General features: G+C 45.6%; 1 protein-coding gene across 1 annotated transcript in view; it reads right to left on the bottom strand.

Annotated features, from left to right (window-relative positions):
* Positions 1-9,783: 9,783 nt before the first annotated feature.
* RIN3 (Ras and Rab interactor 3) overlaps positions 9,784-26,355 on the bottom strand; it is a 109,104-nt gene continuing 92,532 nt past the window's right edge. The window contains exons 8-10 of the mRNA XM_048485228.1: positions 20,172-20,303; positions 13,659-13,822; positions 9,784-10,590 (exon numbers count right to left, since the gene is read on the bottom strand). Coding sequence (XP_048341185.1) covers positions 10,282-10,590; positions 13,659-13,822; positions 20,172-20,303 — 605 coding nt within the window. The 3' untranslated portion in view covers positions 9,784-10,281. The remainder of the gene's footprint in view (positions 10,591-13,658; positions 13,823-20,171; positions 20,304-26,355) is intronic.

The raw sequence follows: 26,355 nt of genomic DNA, 5'->3' as shown, positions 1-26,355 counted from the left end.
CATATGGGGTCATTTAAACTTGTCTTCAGTGAGTGGAATTTGAACTTGACAAGTTCATGGTATTGTTACGCTTGTTTTTTCAAGCTGTTTTGGGAGGCAGGGAAGGGCTTTCTCAGAGATTCCTTGAGATCAGAGATGGCAAAGAAGCTTTCAAGAGAGGCGGTAATATGAATATATGGAGCCGCTATAGGGATTCCCAAAATGGGCACTACTGCCCTCCTGGGGGCTTTGGAAGCAACAAGGGGGATGGTGATGAATTTTGGGGTAGTAGGGGGTTGGCCGAGGGATTGCTGGACCACCTGGCAGGTAAAAGATTCTTGGGGCAGAACACCAATGCTGCGGCCCCAACCTAGCCTTGTCAGCCGTTGCGAAGCAGCCAGCCCTGCCTTAAGAAGCATTGCTCTGCACCACCACCAGACACTGCTGCTGGCCAGTGTGTGCAGAGCCGGGCCAGACTGGGGGGGAGAGAGGTCCCCTGGTCGGGGGTGGAGAGGAGGTGACATCCCCCAGCCATGGGTGCCAGTCCTTGAGGTGAGCGGACTGACTCTCCTTGCAGGAAGTTGCCCAGCCCATGAATTGGTGGCTGCTGCAGGATAGATACGGGGCACAGGCTGGCCTCTGGAAGAGGTGAGATGGTCAAGCTGGGTTCTTGTGGTGGGCTGGGGCTATGGCAACTGGCAGGCTGGGCAGGAGCGGAGGGAGGCAGGCCTGACACGCACTCTGTGTGGCTGCCCTCCCCCACAAAAGAGCACGTTTTAAAGAGGTTCAATTGAATATTATTTACCAGGGCTTCTTCCAAAGGGGTTTTTTACCCACTTGAAACATAGAATTTTATTTTATTTTTTGCTGTCAAGTCACAGCTGACTTATAGCAAACCAGTAGTGTTTTCAAGGCAAGAGACGTTCCGAGGTGGTTTGGCATTGCCTTCCTCCATGTCACATCCCGGTATTCCTTGGATGGGGTTCCTTGGAGGTACCCACATCCAAATGCTTGCCACTGTGCCAAGGTTGAGGCAGTAAGTATGTAACAGACCCAAGTTTCCATGGCGCAAGGGGAGATTCAAACCTGAGTTTCCCAGTTCCTGGTGTGACACTTTAACCACTACACCAGTGGTTCTCAACCTTCCTAATGCTGTGACCCTTTAATACAGTTCCTCATGTTGTGGTGACCCCCAACCCTAATATTTATCCATTTTACAGATAGAGAACACTGATGCAGAGAGTCTTAGGCGACCCCTGTGAAAGGGTCGTTCGACCCCCAAAGGGGTCCCGATCCCCAGGTTGAGAACCACTGCACTACACCATGCTGATTCTTGCACCCCAGAATGCCCTGCTTTATTGATTGGGTTGTCATCTTCCAGGTGTGGCCTGAAGTTTTCCCAGGATTACAGAGATCAGTTTCCCTGGAGAAAGTGACAGCTTGGGAGGGTGGACTGCGTATCATCACAACCCTGTTGAGCTCTCACACTTCATTGTCTCCAAAATTTCCAGGAATTCAACAGCCCAGAGTTGATAACTATGTTAAAACACAGATGCACCCCAAAGCACCAATTCCCCAGTTTTTTTTTCTTGGTTTGTTTTTATATCATCCAGCCTGATGAAGAGTTCTGGAGAACCTGAAGGCTTGCACACTTTTGTGTAATTTGGTCTTTTTCCCATGAAAAGGTATTATGTGGATTGTGTTCTTGTTTTTGGATTTTACTTTTGGATTAAAACAGCTACAAACAGCTGAGATTCACAATGCAGCATATCCAGGAGCAACCACTGAAGCTGTTTGCCCTTTTGTTGCCCACAGCAGGAACCAGAAAAGTAGGAAAATGTGAAGAAAACGTCAACATTATGGAAATTAGGTTGATAATTTACACTACATGGCATTTTACACTGAATCAAACCTGTAGATGGGGAAAGAACAATTTGTCTTATTCTGGGGAAAAAAACCAGAAATGGATTCTGCAAAATCGCCTTATAGCTGGCAAGAATAATGTATGCTCAAATCCTCCCACTGTAACCACTACCCTTATCTACCAAAATCTACTTTGATGAATCTTCAAAATTAGCAGGGTTTGCTACTTTTTTTCTGGTAGATTTTATTGCACTGACATTGAGAGAGGCTATCTGGTGAAGCAACATTCTGTTTAGTTCACAATGCTGCCGAACTCCTTCCAGTAAAGCTCCCTTTAAGGATCTGGCTGTTCTGTCAAGAAACAAAATGGCCACCATCTGGCTAAGTGTCACTCCTTGTTTATTACGCTTTGCTACGTTGCCTCAACATTCTACCTATTTATCCATCAAATTTTTACCTCCAAGGAGTCCAAAACAGCAAGTGGTTCATCCCTGTTCATCTTCACAACAGTCCTGTGTAGAAGCTTAGGCTGTGAGAAAGATCAGCCCCACGGTCACTCTGGGGGAATTTGAACTCTAGTCTTCCAACTCATATCCTAACACTTTAAACTCACTGGCACTATTAGGTAAAACAAGGTCAGCGAAGGAAAAGTTGATCTTCGGTCTTGGCCTCATGATCTCTTGCTTCACAATTTTCACCAGAGTGTAGTTGTTCCTCAGTTTGCTGATACTGCATGTCTCTTACAAAAAATGAAGGCTAGATTCCTATTTTTGAAATAATAAACATTTTTTCCTCAAAGAGGATGACTTCAACAGTGTCTTTTGCTACAAGGACACTAGGAAATGAGCTCTTATGTTCAAAGTGTCAGTAAGTTCTTGTTTGCCGCAAGTGGGGACAACGATGTTCCTCCATTGCCTGGAAGTGAATCTTGCTGAGTTTTTCAGTGGCTTTGCCCACACCTTCCTCCTGCTGTCATGTGTTCACCTCACATGATAGGATTGTCAAATACCGTGAGAAGTAAATGAAAATGAAATGAAATCTGTGCTGGAGGAAAAATTTACTAATGAGAATTGGACCCAAGCAAACTCATTTGCAAATATCAGACACACTCTCAGTTGGGGGGAGGGGGAGAATTATTTCCAAAATGCAGGCCTTGCTACAGGAAATCAGCTGAGATGAGAGAAAAATTTTGGGGTGGGGCAGTGGTGGGATTCAAAAATTTTAGTAACAGGTTCCCATGGTGGTGGGATTCAAACAGTGGCGTAACGCCAATGGGGCTAGGCGGGGCATGACGGGGCGTGGCCAGGCATTCCAGGAGCGGGGCATTCCGGGGCGGGGCTGTGGCAAGGACGCAGCTGCTGCGCTGGTCCTTGGGCGGGAAACGAATGCATGCAGGCACAGGCTGCCACGCACGCCGGTGCACCTCCTGCTAGACTGCTTCAAGTTCTGTGCGCTACTGCTGAGGAGCAGAGGGGCGTAACTCAGGCAAAAATCACGTGGCAAAATCACCAATTAGTAACCCCCTCTTGGCACACACAAATAATTAGTAACCTACTCTCGGGAACCTGTGAGAACCTGCTGGATCCCACCTCTGGGGTGGGGGGAGTTTGGTCCCTGTCCTCTTTTGTTTTTAAAAAAGAAACCCACACACCACCACTCCAGAATGCCAAGAAAGGAGGGAAATGTTCACTCGCGTACCAGTTCTTAGCTGTATGTGTCTGGTCTGGGAATGAGACATTTAATCTCCCATAAAATGGGGACACTTTCTCCTATCTGCCTGAAATTTAGGAGGGGATGTTTCTTGGAAGGGGGGGGGGGCTATTCCCAACCATTTTATCCCAATCAGGGATGAAGAAGAAACACCCAGAAATGTGCCTCCTGTTGCATCTTGGATCCATCTTGAATTTTTAAAAATACTATGTGGCCCCTGATTTTTGCTTTTTGCTGACCTCTGAAGTGAAAGGAATCTGTTTTCTCCCAGTGCTACATATGCTGGTGATAACCATGGTTGTGACTCAGTGGTCCAGCACCTGCTTTACCGGCAGAAGGTCCCAGATTCAATTCTTGACATCTGCACTTGAAAGGACCAGGTATAGCGTGGTATGAATAACTTCAACTCGAGAGCTGCTGTCAGTTAGTCTAGACAATAATGAGTTTGATAGACACAAAGGTCTGTTCTGCACAACACAAGAAAGACACATGTGGGATGTCTTAAAAAGAGGCAACAGCTTCTTTTCGCTCCACACGCCCAAAATAAGGTGTTTAGGGGACATCTTAAAAAGAGGCAGCTTCTGGTGTGTTGTCCAGCCAAGCCTCCTTTCCCCACCAGACCATTTATCTGTTGGTCAATTTCACCCTCAGTTTGCACTCAACATTTTGTGTGCAGCTGAAGGGATTCTCCCTGCCACCATTTGCTGAAGGTTGCCCCAGGATGTTGGCTCTGATCCTGAGCACCTTTTCAGCCAAAAAAGCACAGAGTTGTACTCAGCTGGTCCTGCCAATTCCAGCAATATTTAGATTTCCTTTTGTTTGTTTTTTTGGAGGAGCTATATTTGAAGATACGCAGAAACACACAAGAGAATCTTAGCTGCTTGAAGGACTCCCATTAAAAATCATTGGGACGGCAGAGGACTCCACAATCCCAATGTTTTTCAATGGGAGTCCTCCAAGCAGCTAAGATTCTCTTGTGTGTGTCTTCGTATCTTTGAACATAGCTCCTCCATAATAAAAAAGGAAACCTATATATTGCCAGAATTGGCAGGATTAGCTGAGTACAGCTATGTACTTTCTGGGCAGAAAAGGCACCCAGGATCGAATCCTGCAGAACAAACCTTGTCACAGTCATAATTCAATAATGTTCAATAATGAGCCCTAAATAGGGTAACAGCCTTGTCTTGACCAGACAGCAAATATATGCTGATGCAGACAGCAAATATATAGATGATAGTCATGTGAACATACAGAAAAGTGTGAGATCAATGGAATAATAAAATAATTTTTTAGAATATAACTCACAGCTAAATAAAGAGCGGATAAGAGTTTTCAACTTTGCCTTTCTGTTCAATTGCATCACATGAGAATCTGCTGAATGATTCATGGAGGGAGAAGACTTTGTGTCTGGCCAAGAAGAAAAATCTTTGCAAAGTTACAATAGTTAAGAATTTTAAGTAAACTGGAAGCACTGGAAAAGATGGGATACTCTGTCTCCAAAAAGAGTGTGCACATTTAAACAGGTATTCAGTCAATACTGAAAAACCTCCAACAAGGTTTTGGGAATTTCTACAAGTGGAGGACATACAAGGAATCATCGGGAAGAGAAATCCAATTTTTCCTATCTAACCCCTACCAGCTGTTGACACATCTGGTTCCCCCCCCCAGGTCTGGTCACTTTGGTTTTGCTACTCTTACTGCCACAGGCTCTAGCAGCCTCCTCCCCCTCCCCGCCCCCCACCCCCCCAGCCTCTTGCTTGCCATCAGCTCTGCCACCTGTCTCTATCATTTTTGTGCAGTTTGGGCAACTATTTCCAGAGGCTGTATTGCCTGCAAGTGCTAGCAGGCAGCAGGCAGACAGAAAATTGTGGGCTGGGGGGCACTACCGCAACAGCGGTGAATAAAGCACAGCTGAGAGAGTGAGAAAAATCCTGGAGTAGCACTTGGAAGAAGGGCAGATGCAGCAGGAGGAGGCAGCAGACTGAAGCCTAACAAGCTGAATCCTGTGGACTGGACTGTGCAGATCTCTCTTACTCCAAGGCAACGTCAGGGAAGCCCAGCAAGTCCCTGCAGCCTTCCCCATCAGCCAACTTTGCCATTCCCATGTTTCAAACTGCTGGCAGGCTCTTCCTCCCCCAAAACCAGCAGTATCTGATTCTGCTAAGGCAGAACACAGGCCTACATCCCCCCACCCCCCACCCCCCAACACACACAAACACGCAGAAAAAAGAGGCCTAGAACTTAATTTTTAAAACTACATATCTACAATCTAGTTAATTAATTTTATTCCTGATGTACACTTAGTGAGAGCCAGTGTGGTGCAGTGGTTAAGGTACTGGACTAGTGCCTGATAAGCCTAGGTTCAAATCCCGACCTGCACCATGGAAACTCGTTGAGAGACCTTGGCCATTTACACACTCTGAACCTCGACCCTCCTAAATGTCTGTATGGGATACTTACAAGGAATACCAGGGTTGTGATGCAGAGGGAGGCAATGGCAAACCACCTTTGAACATCTTGAAAACCCTATGGGGTCACCATAAATTTTGACTTGAAGGTACACACACACACACACATAGAGTAGGAATGCCCCATTTTTACTGGTCTTTTCCTACAAATTCAGCAACAGTCTGCCACATGCACACCAAGCAGGTTCCTGGCAGAAACAGGGGACACAGCTTCCTTGCTAAATGTTATAGGCCCCAGAAGAGGATCAGTTAAAAATAATAATAAGTTGCTAACCTTGCAGAGAAGGGACATTGCCCAACATGGATTTTTGCTGCTGTTCAAGGTCTGACTCATTCTCATGTTGGAATTGAGGCAGGATTTTCCTCTAGGTCAGCTGAAGAGAGAACAGATGATTCCTACCCCCCAGCCCTACCCTGAATCTTTGTACAAAGTTTTGAATTCAGCCAGGGAGGGGTTTTTTTCTGTGTATGGTAAAGAAAACAAGGAAACAGATGCTTGACTGGATTGCGCAAGGTGGCTAGTTCAGAGGCAAAGTTACTGGAAGGCATTTGCTGACCACTGTGTGACTGCACTGAGTCAACAAGCTAGCAAGGCCTGCATGTGATTGCAGTTGGTCATCACCAGAAAAGCATGTGCTTGAGTTTTAAAAAGTGCAGACAGATATTGGGGAGAAGGAAAGAGAGTCTGCAGAGCCTCCAACATTTCATGGGTGCTCATAGGAATACTCTTCCATGCTTGTAATTCAAACCCCAGTTTTCCACTATGGAATGACCTGGCTGCTCTACAAGGCATTCATTTTTCCTTTGATAACCAGCCCTGCACTGATTTAAAAGCAAAGAGGCCAGATATGCTCCAAAAGTTTCTAATACCTTATCAGGAGCTTTGGTTGTACAGTTGTACAATGCAGCAAGGATTGGGGAGATCTGGGTTCAAATTCTCCCTTTGTTATGACTTACCAAGCAACCATGGGCGAGTCACTTTCTCTCTTTCTCAGCTTAACATGCCCGGTAGCAGTAGGGTTGTTATGATAGAACAAAATGGGATTGTCCCATGTATTCACAACACTGTGTACTTGACGGAGAAAGGTTAAGGAATGGATAAATGAATGTAAGCTGCAATCTATGAAATAGTGGGTCATATGCCGTTATGGACTGAAGAAGAAAGTATGAATTTTAAAAGTGAAGTTCTGTCTGAGGCAACGTCACTGAGAGGGTTGGGGTTATCTCCCTGTGTAAAACTACCTGAGAGGCTTTTGGAGGCTGAAGTTCCTAAAGTAAAGAGCTGTTGACATTTGCTGTGACAAAACGTAATAACTGAGGAAAGTAGTGGCAGTCATTATGTGATGCTGTCTTGCCCTACTGTGTGACAGCCCTGTGTGCTGCGGTGGAAAGCAAATATACACAGACCAGGAGTGTACTGGTAGTTAGGTTATTGAGGGCCCAAGCTGAGGGGCATATCTATCTATCTATCTATCTATCTATCTATCTATCTATCTATCTATCTATCTATCTATCTATCTATCTATCTATCTATCTATCTATCTGTCTGTCTGTCTGTCTGTCTGTCTGTCTGTCTGTCTGTCTGTCTGTCTGTCTGTCTGACTGACTGTCTATAAAAACTAAGGAGGGATAGATCTTCCAGGGAGGGGAGAAGAATCCCAAAGAACAGCTAATCTGCTGTATTGGGGTTTGCTCTATTTTCCTCTAAAGAGAGTGTGTTATGTTTATTTTGAGGGTTCTCTATTTGTGAGGGCTGAGTACTGAAATTAATGTACCAAGCCTGATAGGATCCTCTGTCTGTGAGAAGTAATCCATTAGCCAGAGTAACATCTTATATAAGGATCTGTATCATCTAAATAACTGTACTATCTGAAGAACATCTAAACTAAACTTATTTGAGCCTGTGCCTGAAAACAAATACTGTTTCTCTGCCAAAGATCTGTTGTATAATTATAAAGAAAATATACAAGTCTGTGAATGACAATTTTTTAGTACAAATGACCAACTTTACATATTTTGTCCATCTTTACATATGCATATCTTTATTAAATGTTTATTATTTTTGTTTATTTTGTATGTGTATGGATGTTGCACACGCACATACACACCCAAGCCCACAAGGGGAGGGTGGCATAGTAAATCTAATAAAATTATATCTATCCATCCATCCATCCATCCATCCATCCATCCATCCATCCATCCATCCATCCATCCATCTGGGCGTGGGGGTGGGGGAAAGGGCAGGTGGCCAAAAGGCACCCCCATGTGACCCAGGCAAATGGCACCTGGGTCATATGCTCCCTCTGCACCTCCCCCCCTTAGATACACCATTGTCTCTAAGCTTATATCTCAAAAAATCTTGTTGGCCTCTAAGGTGCAACTGGACTCGAAGCTACTACCACAGACCAACCCGGCTATCCTCTCAAACATCCTTGACCAACTCATTTTTAGAAAGAAACTAATTACTGTTATGCAAAACTTATATTGATTACATGGGATTTTAATACCATGGTGAAGAAAAGAAGCAGATTTACGGAGGTGAACATTGCTCTGCGCAACAACGTTGCTTCCTGTTATAACAGTAAACATAACACGACATCAGAGAAAGTCTATCTATACAGCAGACATGATGGGAAGAATCACTCCTAAAGGCTGGTACAAAAAGAAAGCAGGTGGTTTAAAGGCCATCCTGTGACCCCGAGTTCTTTTATTTGAGTTTTTCCGGACTCCACTGAACTTGTAGCATTGAGCATACGTCCATTTGTGCTGCCTCTATGAACAAGGCATATCCAAATGCATAATACAACATAGAGAAATAAATATATTTAAGGAGAAGCTCTTACAACACAGATCTGCTTTTTAAAAATTGTCCTGTATATCTGAGAGGAAGGTGACATTTCTAAAGCTTCCAGAGGGAAAATGTTAATCATCTGCTGTGAAAGAAAAGTTTCTTTACTCGAGACATCACCAAACTGGTCCAGATTAGGCACCATTACTCTAACCATGTGTAGATGTTAAGATCTCTAAAAATGGGCATTCCTTGACAAAGGTGGAATATCCACCAGACTGGCTATGGCTATGTGCAGATGCCCAAGCTAAGACAGAATGGCCCCGGTGTTTGGAAGGAGCAGATGGTTTCAGACGTTTGAGAGAAGCTGTGAAAGTAGGGTCTTCTTTAGGATTGCTTTAGCATTGATTCAGAAATCATATTTGGCACTTTATTTCCTCGCCGCCCAAACCCCAGAAATGCTAAACACTCTCTGAGTTAAGCTGCTACAACTTGATTTTATTGATTTAGATATTTATACCCTGTTTTCCTTCCTAACAGGGGCCCAACGATGTTTACAGCACCAGCTTCCCCTTCTCAATTTCATCCTCACAAAAACCATCCTGTGTGGTAGGTTAGCTGAAAACGGATGGGTCACCCAGTGAGTTTCCATAACACATGACTGGAAAAGCTGCCATTGCGCATTGCGCATCCAGGGGACTGCACCCCACTGAGGTTCTTGTTCTCCCCAAATCTCCAGTGGTTTCCGAGTCTGGATCTGGGAGCCTACTAGCAAGTTACTGGGTAATAGCAGTGCAATCCTAAGCAGTCACACCCTTCTAAATCCAATGGACTTAGAACAGGGGTCTGCAAGCTGTGGCTCTCCAGATGTTCATGGACTACAATTCCCATCAGCCCCTGCCACCATGGCCAATTGGAATTGTAGTCCATGAACATCTGGAGAGCCACAGGTTGCAGACCCCTGACTTAGAAGGATGTAACTTTCCTTAGATGGTGGAAAGTGCCATCAAGTTGCAGCCGACTTAATGGTGACCCCTCATGGGGGTTTCAAGGCAAGAGATAAACAGAGGTGGCATGCCATTTCCTGCCCTTGAACAGCAACTCTGAACTTCCCTGTTGGCCTCCTGTCCAACTGCTAACCAGGGCTGTCCCGGCGTAGCTTCCGAGATCTGATGAGATTGGGCTAGCCTTGTCCATCTAGAGCAGGGCAACTCTGCTTAAGACTGCACTGTGAATTATTCAAGTTTCCCCAAAGTAACAGTTGCTTGAAATATATCCATTTCTTGTTGCGAACTAATTCTGCTGACAGAAAATGTTCTGGAGGAAGATGCCTTACGCCGTCACCTCTCAATGTTCAGATCAGAAACTGTATTTTGGCATGCTTCTGAAACCTACAGAGATCAGAATGTTCTGTAAGGCAGAAACATCACACCATCTTTCAAGCAAGACTACTACAGCCGCACAGTTTCGCCGTTACAAATTGTCCGGCTCCTTGATAACGGGAATGGGTGTCTCTTGGCTGCTAATCTGCTTATAAATAAAGTGGAAGGTTTCCTTGGGCTCTTTGTTCAGGAGATGCGATTTGATAACGTGAGGGAGGGCATCTTCAGCGAGCTGCAGGCTCTTATCATTCACCTGGACGAACAAGCCGTAGTCCTGAGGATTCGAGACCTCAAACTTTGCAGCACATTGTTCAGTGAGCTGCTGAGTTTTTGCGTCAGTCCGATAGGCCAGCGTCCTTGTCTTGGTGTCTGCTTCCGAAAGAGAGATTGTGATGAAGTCCTGGAAACCAGGCAAACAAAAGGTATTATTATGGATACTAGCAGACTTGTCTTTCTTTGCAGCACTTTAAGCAAACCTTCTGCCAATTATGGATTCTAGGTAATGGTTACAATTGAAAAGATATCCATAAAAATTTTTACCGCACATGAACAGACATTAATAAATGACATAGTCAACAGACCATCAGGCATGGAAGAGGTTTTTGAGATAGACTCACAAAAAACTTTATGTTGGAATAAGATCTGTTTAGTCCTTAAAGTGGTCACAGGACTTCTGTTTATTTTTAATGCAAGAGGTTGACATAGCACAGCAATCAACACAGTGGTGGGATTCAGCAGGTTCGCACCACTTCGGCAGAACTGGTTGTTAAAATTGTGCTTGTAAATATCCAGTTGTTAAATTATTTGAATCCCACCACCGGAACCGGTTGTTAAATTATTTAAATCCCACCACTGGATCTTCACTATCTTATCAGGAACATCAGGACTTTTGCTGATTACTGAGGGGGTGGGGTAAGGATAAGAGACACAGTAACTTCTTCAGCACAACTTGGTCAGCTGAGATCACCATTAAACTGGAGACTTTGCTTCTCACGCTGCATCACCTTTTTGTGCTTTTGGCGACAGATATTCTGTACAGACACGAGGAAGCCTTATTTGACCTTTGGCCTTTGTAGCAGCGGAACATGTGCTATACACAGGGGTCAAAAGAAGAGAAATCTGGCTCTCATTCGTTCCTATGCCTTACAGACATGGGTGTGCATTTACTAATCCCTGTAACTCACAAAGCCATCCTGTGATCAGTTTATTGTGCTGGTTTCGACAAAGGGGAAAAATGCAGAGGACTGAATGGCAGTTAACCTCGGAGAACCAGATAGCCTTGGATAGTCTGATCTTGTCAGATCAAAGATAAATAGGGTCAGTTCTGATTAGTATTTGGATGGGGGCAGTGGTGGGATTCAAATAATTTAACAACTGGTTGTTTACAAGCACTATTTTAACAACCGGTTCTGATGAAGTGGTGCAAACCGGCTGAATCCCACCACTGGATGGGGGACAGCAAAAGAATTCCAGGGTCTCTATGCACAGGAAGGCAATGGTAAACAACCTCTGTTAGTCTCTTGTGTTGAAAACCCTATGGGGTTGCCATAAGCCAGCCATGACACACACACAACCAATCAATTGAGAGAGGCTTTGTGCCTTCTCTGACACTGCTTGTTTCTTTTAGTGTCCAAAGACCCACCTTTAATGAAGATGTCCCTGTTGAAATTTCTAAGGCTATTTGCCTTGGTTAAAAACATCCCTTAACGCACAAAAAAAAAAAAAGGATCCAAAGAGGTCATTGCTGCCATCTTGTGGCTGAATATAAGGATGGCTTGAATTTGCCCCTGGGTACTAGGGTCTGTTGTTTGATGTTGGGGTGAGGATTTAACGTTTGCCCCTGAGCTGGCTCCCTAACGAAGAGTGTCCCCTTGCTTGCTCTAAGCTGCATAAAGCCTGATCTTTTTCCTTACAAGGGATAAAAGCAATTAGGGGCATTTTTGATGGGGAAAATAACACAGCCCAAATCCACACGATGTATCACTCTACCCGCCCACAACAGGTTTGTAGGGCCAAATACCGTGCTGGGAGTTTTAGAATAAAGATTCAGTGATAGGGAAAGCTAGATCTGATGGACTGGGCCTTTCTGGGAACTGCTAGATACATGGTGTGGGGAGTGGGCCGGGGGGAAGCAGAATGGTATAGTAGCTCGATCTTGTCAAATCTCAGAAGAAAAGCAGGATAAGTACTTGTATGGAAGATCACAAAGGAAGATTCTGCAGAGGAAGGCAATAGCAAACCACCTCTGCTTCTCATTTGTCTTGAAAGCCCCTTGCTGGGGTCGCCGTTTGTTGGTTGTGACTTGATGGCACTTATATGCATAAATGCGCAGAACCTCTATCCAAGTGACAACCCCAAGGCTGATGTTATGGGGAGGAGCCCCTACTAGATATTCCAAGTCTCAACTAATTAAAAAAAACTCCTCTCCGTTCAGCTGTCTTCCATCTGCCAAAACGTAACCACTCCGTGAGCCTCTTTATGCCAGCAGTGGCGTATGGCCCTAGGGACGTGGGGTAACCCATGTCCCTGGGCGCACACCTTTTGGTCACCTTTTGGCCCCCCCACGTGACCAAACGGTTTGCACCTTTGGCTGGAGGTGAGGAGCTGAGCTGGGCGTGCAGCCTGTAGCTGCCTCCCAGTCCCTAGGAGCTGGCTGCAGACCGTGACGCCCGGCGCCCTGCTCAGCTCCTTGGCTCCAGCTAGATGCACAAAGCTGAGCTGACCACCGGAGCTCCCAGTCCTGCCTTCCTCAGCTGCAGAGGGAAAGGCTGGGAGGCCCTGCAGCCCCAGCGGCTGGCTCAGCTTCTCACCTCTGGCCGGAGTGCCCAGTCCTGCTTTCCCCAGCTGGAGAGGGAAGGACTGTGAGCTCCTTCAGCCCCAGTGGCTGGCTCAGCTGCAAGAAGCTGAGCCAGCCACCAGGGTCCCAGTCCTGCCTCCCTGCCAGGCAGAGGTGGGGGGGGGACACCCGGAGCAAGTGTTGTCCCCAGGTGCTGTTTCCCCCCATACTCCTCTGTATGCTGGGGTGTCCAACTCTGGCACCCCAGATATTCATGGACTACGATTCCCGTCAGCCCCTGCCAGCATGGGGTCCCAATGTAAGTTGAAATGTATTGAGGTGGGGAGGAGAGGTGCTAGAATTAACCTGTTTATTTTGCCTTTACTTAAGATATCAAGAATCACATTAAACTCACACACAATGAAACAACAGTGCTTCTGAGGCAGGGCACTGGGTGGGGGAATAACACTAGTTGAGATACTTTGCAATTAGCAGTGCAATTCTAGTCAGTTAAACTGAAGTCAGTGGGCTTAGACTGGTGTTAACCCTACTGTAGACTGCACTGGAGGTTGATGATACGTCCTTCCTTTGCAGACAGTTTGATCAGAGAGCGTTTCTGCAGGCTTGGCTGCAGAGTCCAGCCCACAGTCACCATTTTATGGTATATACGTGTAAGGGCAAGAGCATCTCACCTGTACAGATGACCGTGAGGCCCGGGCTTTGTTCAGCGTTCTCCGCCTCTCCCAGCGGTGGATGGAGTCTTGAACTTCGGTGCTCAGCTGCCGGGTGACGGTGATCTTATCGTAACTTTTGATCAGCTCCACTGCCCCATAAGTAGTGATTAAATAATAAGAACCTGTGGGAAAATTAAGAAGCATCCATCAACTGTCCTTGGGTCTATAAGCCCTTCATGTTGTGCTCGGATCTGGATGTCAGTTGTAAATGTCAGAGGTACACCAGAGGAAAAGCCCAATACACTGCTTGGTTTATTAATGGATTTGACCCAGTTTTTGCAATGGATATGGACAAGATCCTGCAATTTGTGAATGCCACTATTTGTACTCTAGATCCTTGCTTAGTCTGGCTGTTAAAATCATACACGGGCCACATAAGCAAACCCTTAGTATGTATTAATAACGTCACTAGCTCAGGACTCCTTCCCTCAGCCACTCAAAAAGGCAGTTATCTATGTACTACTTTAAAAAACCATCCCTACCAAAATATTATGTGGCCAAATATTGCCCAATCTCAAATCAGCCCTTTTTGGGCTAAGTCAGGGGTAGGGAACCTGCGGCTCTCCAGATGTTCAGGAACTACAATTCCCATCAGCCCCTACCAGCATGGCCAATTGGCCATGCTGACAGAGGCTGATGGGAATTGTAGTTCCTGAACATCTGGAGAGCCGCAGGTTCCCTATCCCTGGGCTAAGTGATTGAGAAGGAGGCCTACTCAAAGTCTGCTTGGATAATTCATTTTTATTTATCTGTATATTTGTTTGATTTATAGGCCACCCTTCCCTGTTGGATGGGTTCAGGGTGGTTCACAACAATAAAAATCACAATATTAAAATCTAACAATTAAAGAAGAAGAAGAAGAAGAAGAAGAAGAAGAGGAGGAGGAGGAGGAGGAGGAGGAGGAAAAGAAGGAGTAATTTGGATTTATATCCCCCCTTTCTCTCCTATAGGAGATTTAAAGGGGCTTACAACTCCTTTCCCTTCCCCCCTCACAACAAACACCCTGTGAGGTAGGTGGGGCTGAGGGAGCTCAAAAGGACTAGCTCAGGGGTTGGGAACCCGCGGCTCGTGAGCCGCATGCGGCTCTTCCGCCGCTGTTCTGCGGCTCCATGAGCCAGCCGCTGACCTCTTTGCCTGCCCCTGCAGAGCAGGGTGGGCGCCTCACCTGTTCGGGCGGCCGCCAGGCCGGCCGCTGGGATGCCGCTCGCCTCTGCTCTTTGCAGGGCGTGGCGCTCACTGCCCGGGCGGCCGTTGCCGAGTCAGCCGGGACGCTTCGCCCGCCCTGCTCCTTGCAGGGCGGGCGCTTCACTTGACCGGCAGCCGGCCAGGCCGAGCCGCCGGAACCCTCTTCCCGACCCCTGGACTAGCTCAAGGTCACCCAATTGGCATTTGTGGGAGTGCACAGGCTAATCTGAATTCCCCAGATAAGCCTCCACAGCTCAGGCAGAGCGGGGAATCAAACCTGGTTCCTCCAGATTAGAGTGCACCTGCTCTTAACCACTATGCCACTGCTGCTCCCCAAGCATCTTGGTGCCTCGGCACAAAGGATAATAGGCCCCTTCCGCACACGCAGAATAATGCGGATTCAATCCACTTTCACAACTGTTTGAAAGTGGATCTTGCTATTCCGCACAGTAAAATCCAGCTTCAAAGTACATTGAAAGCGGATTGAAAGTGCATTATTCTGCAGGTGTGGAAAAGGCCATAGTCAACCAGAGGAAACAAATGAATTAGTGAAGAGATAAAATCCCTAAACAAGAAATCAAAGAAACAACAAGGAAGGGGAAGGGGAAAGGAAAAAGAGAATAAGAGAAAAAGGGAAAGGGAAGGAGGTGGAGGAGTTTGGATTTATACCCAGCTTTTTTCAACTGTAAGGCGTCTCAAAGCTTTGGGCAAACATCATCATGATGGTTTAAAAGAGAAAATCTAAACACTGCAGTAAAATGAGGGTGACCACTAGATGGCACCTAAGCCCCATATGCCATTACAGGAAGAGAGTATTTCTTCAGTCACCAGTCTAGAACAGCTCTTACCTAGAAGAACAACCTTATCATCTTATTTTTTAAAAAAGAGTGTTGCCTTGTGGCAAAATTTTTTGAATTTAAAATACATTTGCAGTACCATACAAGTTGTCCACCTAAGGGATAAAAGGCCCCTCTTGTCTTCAGGCTTCTTAAGGATCCTGTCCCTTTAAATCAATCTTGCCTCCCTTGTTTGAAGGTAGCTTAATTAATGAGTTCCTGTTAAATCAGGGTGACAGGTATTCCTGTGAAAAGGTCCTTCATCATTTACTTTTTCCCGGGTGGAGACTTTAATTATTCTTTTCCTCCTTTGCAACAAAACATGAATTTTCTTTATTTTGTATCCTACGCACACCATTACAAAATTAGTCATGAGAAAATTAATGAGCAGACCTTGCGCCCAAGGAGAAAAGCCGCTTGAAGGTGCAAGGCTCAATGTAGTACTTGCAACTGTCCCTTAAACAAAAACCACAAAGTCCCCAACTGCAAACTGTAAAGTGAGGCAGAAATCAGTACTTTGAAGACCCGCTAAATTCCAAAGATGAATGTTAAACTATATGCTTAATCCACCCAATAAAGTCAAACATACTTAATTTTGCCTAGATCGGCAGTCCCCAATGTTTTCTTCCATGAGAGTTACTTATGAGCAATAACGTAGGGCCAAGATTGTGCCTAAATTTGCTTTCCCCCTTGATTTATAACCAGTTTTTCTCCTCAAAAGGATACTCAGGGGCGTAAATCGTCTACTGCCTTCCATTTTACCCCAATGACAATCCTGAGGGGTAACTGAGGGTGTGTGTGAGAGAGAAAGAGACTAGCCAAGGTCACCCAGCAAGTGGAGTGGGGGGGATGAACCTCCCAAATCCTGTCCTGAAGCTATAATCACTTCACCACAAAAGTCCAAATGCCCACAGCCCTCAGTTGCTTAGGCCACTGGCTAAAAACTGAACCGGCAACACAGATCACCTGCCACCCATCACATCCACACAGGCACACGCTCTCTGTGCCCCTCACACAAAAGGATCCGCTCTCCTATCCACCACTGATGACAAATGAACCTCTTTGGCCCACGGCACTCATCAGATCACATAATCCTGTGTGGGAGAAGTTCCATTGGCTCCCAGTGCTCCCCTCCCCCGCCCCAATGAAATTGAGTCAGTTCTCCCTGCACGTTTTGCTTACTCATTATTAGTACTCATAATGGTTAGCGAAATCAATATGTTAAGCTGTCATTTGGGCCAAGAGTGACACGTTCTGAAGAATGCTCTGCTTTCCAAACCCAACAGCAGGAGATGTTGGGGAGAGCAGCTTAATTTCCCTGCTGCTTACTGACAGGGATCTCTTCCTTTTCAAGCACACAGGATGCTTCACTCTCTTTAGACCACCACCAGGTATCTATTGCCTAGGCAGCCACATTGTCAAAGAGGCCAATTTGTTTGCACCACCTCAGGGGATCCCCCTTTCTGCGCACATTAAAGGGGGGGGGGGGGGGCACCGCCAAGCTATTAAAAGGAAGCTTACATGCTCTTATTACAGTGGTGGTAATTTTGCGGCATTCCGAAAGCGGGACTTATTCCCATCAGCCCCTGCCAGCATGGCCAATTGGTCATGTAGTCCATAACATCTGGAGTGCCAAAGGTTCGCCACCACGGCCTTACCAGCATAATAATTAACAACACTGTTGTGATCCTTATCCTTCAAAGGTATATAGCCCAATCTAAGGGACGGAATAACTACAGGAAGCAGTGCTGGCTCGCCAATGCATTTGTCCTCAGGGCTGGTGTAAATGGCACTTACGTCAGCCAGAAGGTCAAACAGGGTTGTGGGTGGGCAGTGGGCACTATAGAGTTCCACGGTGTCCAACCTGCTTCCAGCCACTGCTTTCAGGGTAGCTGCAGCCCAATTTGTAGGCTGATGCAACTGGGAGCAAACTGGGGGCATTCCCAGAGATGGATCCGACATTAGTTGGCTCCCACCGGGCTTTGGCCCCAGGAATGCTGGCAGTGGGAAAGACAGACTTACGCCACCCTTTTTGGTGAGGTAACTTTGTTTTCCCCCATAGAGGGCTTTTGGGCAACTGGCAAGGTTTTTTGTTTCTTCTACCTCCCTGGGCTGCCAGAAAGCTCTCTGGAAGTGGCACAGCAGAAGCGCCATCTCTGGCTGCCTCCCGAATCAGGATTGCACTGTTTGTCTCTAAAAAGGCCAAGTCTTAAAGAACGTACTGTGAAAACACCAGCATCCAGACACTGGCATTGTTCTAGTTTATATTTGCATTGTTATGTGTTATTAAAAGTGCTTGGTACTGCTGAATCTTTACAACTAAGCAAATATGGGATATGCCCAGATCTGCAAGAAATGGGAACTCAGTGATCTTCAGAGGAAGATCAGGATCTCATTTAGCCATGATCCTTGTTGATAGGGCCATCAACAAAATCTTGTATATAATTCTAAACATGGTAATAGATGTGTATCTTAAAATACACAGTTTAGGGCCATCCTTCTAAAAACTGGGAGAGACACTCAGGTTTGCAGAAAATCTCAAGCCCTTTAAGGGAAAACAACAGAGTAGAATTGCCAGCACAAGAGCAGACCCATCAACCACAGACTTAAAAGAAGAGTTGGTTTTCAGACCCTGCTTTTCTCTCCTATAAGGAGTCTCAAAGAGGCTTAGAATCACCTTCCCCTCCCCACAACAGACACCTTGTGAGGCAGGTGGGGCTGAGAGAGTTTGAACAGAACTGTGACTGGCCCAAGGTCACCCAGCAGGATTCGGGGGGGGGGGGGGGGGGCGGGGGAGGAATCAAACCTGGTTCACTACATTATACTCTGCCGTTCCTAATTACTGTGCCATGCTGGCTTACTCATATTGGGCCAGCTGCCAATGAACTGGTGGCCCCTGCATCAGGTGGCCCTTTGGTGACCACAAACTGAGGATAAGTCCCACTACCCAGTACATAGGGGCACATGTAGAAGACAGTATGGAAAAGGAGTGGGACCCACAGCCACCACATCCTGTATGAGCCAGTCATACAGAGGTGAGGGTGCTACAGGCAGGTGGTGGAGGGGAGGAAGAGGGGGAGAAGAAGCCAGTACCACCTCCACCGATGTATGCACCTGGCAAGTAGGGTGACACTTCTGCTGGTGGGCCTTGGATAGCCTGTGTTGGCAAGCAAGCCCATGGCAACATGGGGGGGGGGGAGGAGGCAATTCCTGAGATATGCCCTACCAGTCACTTCTCTATTAGTGTCATAGGCAGTTCAGACTTAGATGCCTTAATCCTGAACTTTGATCCTAATAAGGGGGGGGGGGCATCTCTGCTTGCCCTATTCATCTCCACCTTACTCCCTAATCAAGACATTTCTGCCATTTCACTGTGGATAACAAAAGCTACAAGTAAATGTCTGGCTACCTCCCTTATGGAGATACTTCTTCTTCCTTGTATCTCCATGAAGGGTGGGACTAGAAACTTACTTTTTAAAAAATGTAAACTAGAACCTGCTTGACCTATGATTACATCATATGAGTACATCAATATACCAACATTTTGGTGCTTTTTTAAAAATCAAAAATGAAATCACTTGTCTTCAGGTTGGGCGGGCGAGAGGGAGTGGTTTGATGGTGACAAAGGTCCAACCATCCCAAAGAGGACTGGAGGAGCATGGGAGTGGGAAGGTCAAAGCAAACCACCAAAAACATTATGCACAAAGAAAAAGGCAACTCAAAATTGGCTTCCAAAAAAAAGATCAGGGCAAACAGTGAAAACTGAAGGCACAAAAGTATATGGAAATCAAAGGATAAAATGAAGAAGTGTGGAACCAGAACTGATGAGAAAACCTTTGTGGAAAGGCCCTCTGTTGCTGCAGTGCCAGTTAAAATTGAAGAGGGTGAAAAAGTGAGGACAAGTGGCAAATGGACAGGGTGGCCTGTTGGTGGTTGATACTGAGCATAACCAAGCTTTAGGAACTTTGAACCAATCAGAGAAATGTGCAACTGTGCCAGAGTTTTAGGAACCACTTGGGGCCAGTGGCATAGCACCAAGGGGGCAGAGCGCAACACACTGGGCGCGCACCGGTGCAGGGTCATGGCGGGGGCGCCCTGAGGGGGTTCTGGAGCGTGGCATGGCAGGGGCGCAGGCTACAGGCGTTCCCTGGGCGCAGTTCCCCCTCACTTCGGCACTGCTTAGAGCAGACCATTCATTGGCAATGGTAACTGGGGTCAGTCCACCAATGATCTTGTCCATGCCAGTTTTCAGGAGGGAGTAGTGGATGAGAGCATAGACATTGTTTGCACTGCTAAATAGAGTGACTCTTGTAGCACCACAGAGGACAGCCATCTGGGCTTGCTCCAGGGGCACTTTTGCCTTCCAGTCTGCTTCCGCCACTCAGCCATGGCCCTCTCCTAACCGCCATACAGATTACGGAATCAAAGGAGAATGCGATCTCTCTCGTACCTTCGCCCAGCTGCAGAGCAGGATCCATGAGTTCCATCATATACTCCACGTTCAGGAGCATCTCTGTCAGGTCACTGCGAGCTAAAACGTACATGAGCACTGGAAGGAAGTCGTCTGCCCCATATGGCTTTCCTGGAAACAAGAAGAGACCCATTCAAGCTACCAGCTGACAAAACTGCTCATTCACACATGAAAAAAATGGGCGTGTGGTAGAAGAGAAGATTCAAGGGGGGGGGGGCAATCTTGGATACCTGTGTGTACAACACACAACCCTTGTGAGAACTAGACCTTGCCAGAGTAATTGCGGAGCAGCTGCCAAAACACAGATTAAAAACAGACCAATCAGGGAAATGTGCAAATTAAGAAGAGGAGGAGGAGGAGTTTGGATTTATATCCCCGCTTTCTCTCCTGTAAGGAGACTCTAAGGGGCTTACAATCTCCTTTCCCTTCCCCTCCCCCATAACAAACACCCTGTGAGGTAGGTGGGGCTGAGAGGGCTCAGAAGAACTGTGACTCGTCCAAGGTCACTCAGCTGGCGTGTGTTGGAGTGCACAGGCTAATCTAGTTCCCCAGATAAGTCTCCCCAGCAAAAGTGGCAGAGCAGGGAATCAAACCCGGTCCCCCAGATTAGAGTGCACCTGCTCCTAACCACTATACTATGCTGGCAGTCAATTACCCTGGCAGTCAAATAAGTTTCAAGATCCTTCCCCTAGTTTTGTCGTTGTAAAAAGAACCACCTTTTCGAAAATAATCTTATTGAACAAATTTCCTCTAAATGAAAAAGAATACTTGCAGTTGTGCATTCTCAGAAAATGGAAGTTAAAGAAGAGATACTTTAAATCAATACTTTGAGAATTTTTTTTGAAAAAGAGGCAGAATTATAAGATGTCATGTCCATATTGTGGAATTAAAGAAAAACAGGTATTTTCTGTAATGATTCCAATAATGATCTAGTGGGTGGGTGGGTGGGGGGGGAGTATGAGTCCCTATTTTGGCAGAAATCTCAGTCTATTATTTACAATGAAGTCATGTTTGTCATTATGTAGCCAGGATTTTATTTTTTTAACAAGAAAACATATGGTATTCATATTACCAGAATGATATGCCTGGAGTCTCCTGCCTACATTTAGCTATGTAATCCTTATTTATTGAAGTCTTATTAGTGTAAAATTTACAACTGGGTTTTCTTAATATTGTTTATTGGAATGTTCACTTATTTATAATGTCTGTTTTATGGTTTTAACTGGAACCAGAATGTCTCAAGGGGTTGGAGGCACAATGGACTTCCAGCAATCAACATTGTTGCATGTTGTTCTAAGATACTTTTTTCAGATTCTTCATAGGCTGTTTCCACACTGAGGCTTTTCTCTGTGTTGTTATCTCAAGTGGATTGCTTGGGGGTGGGGTGGGGGACTTCACATGACATCATGCTCTAATCATGCACCAATGGTCCTTTTCCTGTCCTCATAACACTCTTTTCCAAACCTCTCGTTGATGTAGCTCTTTTTCCACTGTGAATGCAAATGCATTTGCAGTGGCAACCGAGAATTTTCGTCTCAAGCTGCTTGCCTCAGCCCTCTGTCATCTACCATACCAACAGAAGGTTGTGTTCAGCCTTTAAAAATAATAATAGCGATAACACTATAGAGTACTAGTTCCTAGCTCTCTTTTTTAAATGAAAAAAACAGTTCTCTAGCCCTTTTTGTTGCAGAGTTATAAGGCAAACTATAAAACTAGTACCTTTCCCCTTATTAACCCACAACCAAAAGGGCAAGAGACAATCTTTTTAAAAAATGCAAGGTGCAAACCAGAGCATTATACAACAGTTCATTATAACATACAAATGTTATACAGCAATATAGCTATTACTGATTTTAAAAGGCCCCAGAATTCCATTGGTGTGTAGGATAGAACAGGTGCTACACACAAGAAATGAGGGAGAGAAAATGTGTACTTTTCCATCCGCACCACATTCAAAGATGCTTTGACTGCAATTGTTCCCCCAAATCAGATCAAACTAGAAGCCAAGGTAGAACAAAACATCTGTGTGGAAACAGCCTTGCATTGCTATGATCTTTTAGGGAAGAGTGCAGTCCAAGTGTTCTATCCTGCTGTCTGAATAGGAAAAAGCATGTTTTCATAGCACCATTCCTTTTCCACCAGTCACTTATAGTTGCCATTTTTCCTGGCTTTATGGGGGCTTTTAAAAGAAATTGTTAATTGCTATAGCACTATAACACTATAGCAGGGATCTGCAACCTGCGGCTCTCCAGATGTTTGTGGACTGCAATTCCTATCGGCCCCTGCCAGCATGGCCAATTGGCTATGCTGGCAGGGGCTGATGGGATTTGTAGTCCATGAACATCTGGAGAGTCACAGGTTGCAGACCCCTGCACTATAGCATTATATCATTTACTGGGTTTTAAAAAAAACTCCTCAGTGGTTCTTCAGGGCAAAATGCCAGGGAATGACAAAGGAAAGGGCACAGAAAATTTCTGTGTGAATCTCTGCTGCCAGTGCATGTGCAGCAATGATGGACAGCAAAAGGAAAATACTTACCATGTTGATGTAGCCCTTCCCCCCTCAATACAGCCCCCAGGGCCGCCCCACCCAATGGAATGGCATCCGTGGTTATCGTTTCTTAAATATTCACAGTGGCAACAATCCATCAGAGACAAGCCCAGTTCTTTCCTTTACAATCAACATCAAGGGCTTAAGCACACTTAGCTGTGCCTTGGATTGCTCTCATTAACTTGTTCCCAGTTATTTCTATGAATCAGCTGTCTCTGTTTGCCAGGCTGAGAATTATGCTCAGTGGGAGTCTTAAATAAGGACATTTCTGTTTCTTATTCAAAAAATATATCAAGCAAATACAAAGCCAGCTCTTGTTATTTTTAAAAAGTGGTGGTGGATAGAAGTATGCTTATTAACCATTATCATTGCACAGAGGATGTTTTCCTGGGAAAAAATATATAGACATCCATCATTAAAAATATATAGCTAGAAAAAAGACTCTGTTGTTCAGTTAAGCTAACCAGGTCTTCAGTTAGTATAAACTGAAGACCTACATCTTGTGTCCACAAATAGTCGAGGATTCGTCCAGTTGAAAATTTAAAAAAATTCCTGCCGCATCGCGAACGCCCCACCATGCTCTGATTGGACGGGAGGGTCCACGTCATCAGGCGGCGGGAAAATGAAAACCCGGGGTAACCACCCGGGCTTCCCCACTGCCGCGCGCTCTGCGCGCGGGGTCATTCAAAAGGCGCCAGAAATGACTCGCGCTGAGGGGGCGCAAGAGTGACAAAGTCGGGGCGGCTGTATTGTGGGGAGTGCCCCTGTCATGGGGAGTGCTGCTAGACCCCGCATCATTCAGCGCAAGTAGCGCGCAACAATCGGTAAGTAGGGAAAGGGCCACTGTTTGCACCCAAGCTGGGGTTAAATAAAACATACAAATACGCAGACACATCAACACAGAAACAGGTAGGACAGCTAATAAAAGTCTGTGAGAAAATGCCAAACAAAGCAAAGCTCTTCACCGGCTGGTGAAAGACAAATTAGAGGAAGTCAGATGAAGCTCCCTGGAGAAACCGTTTCAGAGTTTTGGTGCTCCAAACAGGACCCCTTCTCAGGTTGCCACTTGTCTAGCCTCAGAGGGAGGTGGCTCCCAAAGGAGGGCCTTTGAAGGTAAACAGGAGTGCTTAGGTATTGGCCATGTTAACCCTGTTCGCTTGCACAAACCTATAGCACAAGAACATTAAACCATGGGTTCATTTCAGCTGCATGTTTTAAATGTATGATTCATGGATGCTATTTCATTTTTCAAAAAACCTGCCAAATGTTTATCATGAATCATGAATATTTTTATGGAACAGTCTTGCATATTATTTAAAGTTTCCATATTCTCTCCCTCTTTCTCTCTTTAGTAATTGCCTGCCTTGAATCCTTATTGGAAAAGAAAGAAAGAAAGAAAGAAAGAAAGAAAGAAAGAAAGAAAGAAAGAAAGAAAGAAAGAAAGAAAGAAAGAAAGAAAGAAAGAAAGAAAGAAAGAAAGAAAGAAAGAAAGAAAGAAAGAAAGAAAGAAAGAAAGAAAGAAAGAAATGCTTTCTTCATTATAATGCCTGTATTTATCTCCTGGTTCTCCCGGAACACCTCATTAGCAATTGTAAGCCCTTCAGCAGCTGCTTCAATGACACTGAAAATGGTCTCGCTTGCTCAAGGTTGAATTGCCTCATTCCAAATCCAGTTTGCCTCCTTTCTGTTTTTCAATGACAAAAAACATTTGTTTCATAAATATCGATAAGAGGCTTAAAATAAGCCCTCTCCTCTGTTACAAACCCCAACGCGATTACACTCTAGGTAAACTATCTGCAGCTTCGGCACCAGTTGGACTACAGCGCTTGAATGAAATTGGTATTTAATAATTGAATGCACAGTTTAAAGAAATTGGAGTTCTGCCCAGATGTCCATAAAGCAATGAAGGCTCTGCCCTTCCACATGCACAAAGAGGCTACTCTCTTGAGGGAAAATTGTCACTTGCTGGTGAAGCAGCTGCTGTCACCACACAAGGATCTCAAAATTAATTACAAGCCTCTGGCAAAGCATTAGTGCATCACATGATCAAGGAAGAAGAAGAAGAAGAAGAAGAAGAAGAAGAAGAAGAAGAAGAAGAAGAAGAAGAAGAAGAGGAGGAGGAGGAGGAGGAGGAGGAGTTTGGATTTATTTCCCCTTTCCTAAAGGAGACTCAAAGGGATTTACAATCTCCTTTCCCTTCCCCTCCCCCCACAACAAACACCCTGTAAGGTGGGTGGGGCTGAGAGAGCTCTGAAGAACTGTGACTAGCCCAAGGTCACCCAGCGGGCGTGTGTTGGAGTGCACAAGCTAATCTGGTTCATCAGATAAGCTTCCACAGCTCAAGTGACAGAGCAGGGAAAAGGGCTATTTTTCCTTTGTCTATGTTATCCTCACAACAACCCATGAAGAGGTTTGGCCCAAGAGAATGACTGCCCCAAGATAACCCAATCCAGATCCCTGAGTGGCCAGGGACAGCACTGCTGCAGCTCCATCTAGAAAGTCCTGCCACCAAAAAGAGTGGCTTAAGTCCAAGGGCCAGGGACAAAGCGCAACTGCTGCAAACCTAGGATGGACACCGACTAAGGTCAGTTCCACCCCCCAGGTACACCTCCTCCATTCCCCCACTGCACTGGTGGGGCTGGCGGCAGTGTGAGAATGCTGACATAGCATTCTCTGGGCATCCCAGGGGGTCACAATGGGGGGCACTTACCCTCTCTGCCAGGGTAAGTGGCCTGGGGGAGGGCAAATCAGCTGGCATGGTCCCGTGCTAGTCCAGCACTCTAAACACTAAACTATAGTAGAAACAGAGCTGGAAGCATTACTTTTTGTGTGAGATGTAGCTTTAGAGACACACAACAGAGAGGCAGTTTGCTGGCTATTTCACCAAGTGATTCAGTACTTCTTGTGCTTTTGTAAGGTAAATCTGTTTTGGAACTTAAAAGTCTACTCCTTTGCTCAACACAACAACTGTCTTCACCTAATTAGCAAGGAAATCTGGCTAATCAAATGAGATTCAGAGATCAAATTCAGATACGCTGCCTTTGTAATCTGGTTTTGTTTTTAAAAAAACCCTAAAAATACCTCTTTGATCCCAAGGCCTCTGTTTATACTGAAAACAAAGGCACTTTTAAATTCACATGCAATTGTGTGACACTTGACATTTCAGGAGTGTTTTTTTTCTTGTTTTTAATGGGCAACATACCAACATTTTAAATATCTGTGCATTAAGAATATGACTGCTTCTATATCCCTGTCATGTAGCACCATCAAGGGATCCTCTCCGCTCTATGGCCCTTTGTGCATGCAGTACTTACCACGAAGCTGTTTGCTCCACCATAGGGTCTCCCCGCATTTCTTAGTTTACATGTGAGGAAGTGCCCCGGTGATGCCTCTGACCACAGCCACCTTTTTAAATGCCCCCTCCTTCTGAGCTATATCTGCAACCTCCATTTAGGAGGTTGCATGCCCCCCCTTTTTTGCTCTTGCAATATACCCAGCATGTTAACACTTTTTTTAAAAAAAAAAGCCCCATTGATTCCCCAGGACTGTTCCTGTGCGGGCAGGGAAAGGCAGAGGGGAGCAGACAACCCAAAGCAAGCAAATTGGACACTGG

This window comes from Sphaerodactylus townsendi, linkage group LG02, assembly GCF_021028975.2.
Source record: "Sphaerodactylus townsendi isolate TG3544 linkage group LG02, MPM_Stown_v2.3, whole genome shotgun sequence".
In the NCBI taxonomy this organism is placed as follows: Eukaryota; Metazoa; Chordata; class Lepidosauria; order Squamata; family Sphaerodactylidae; genus Sphaerodactylus; species Sphaerodactylus townsendi.
Note: the sequence above shows the minus strand (reverse complement) of the source record. Positions and strands in the feature narration are given on the sequence as shown.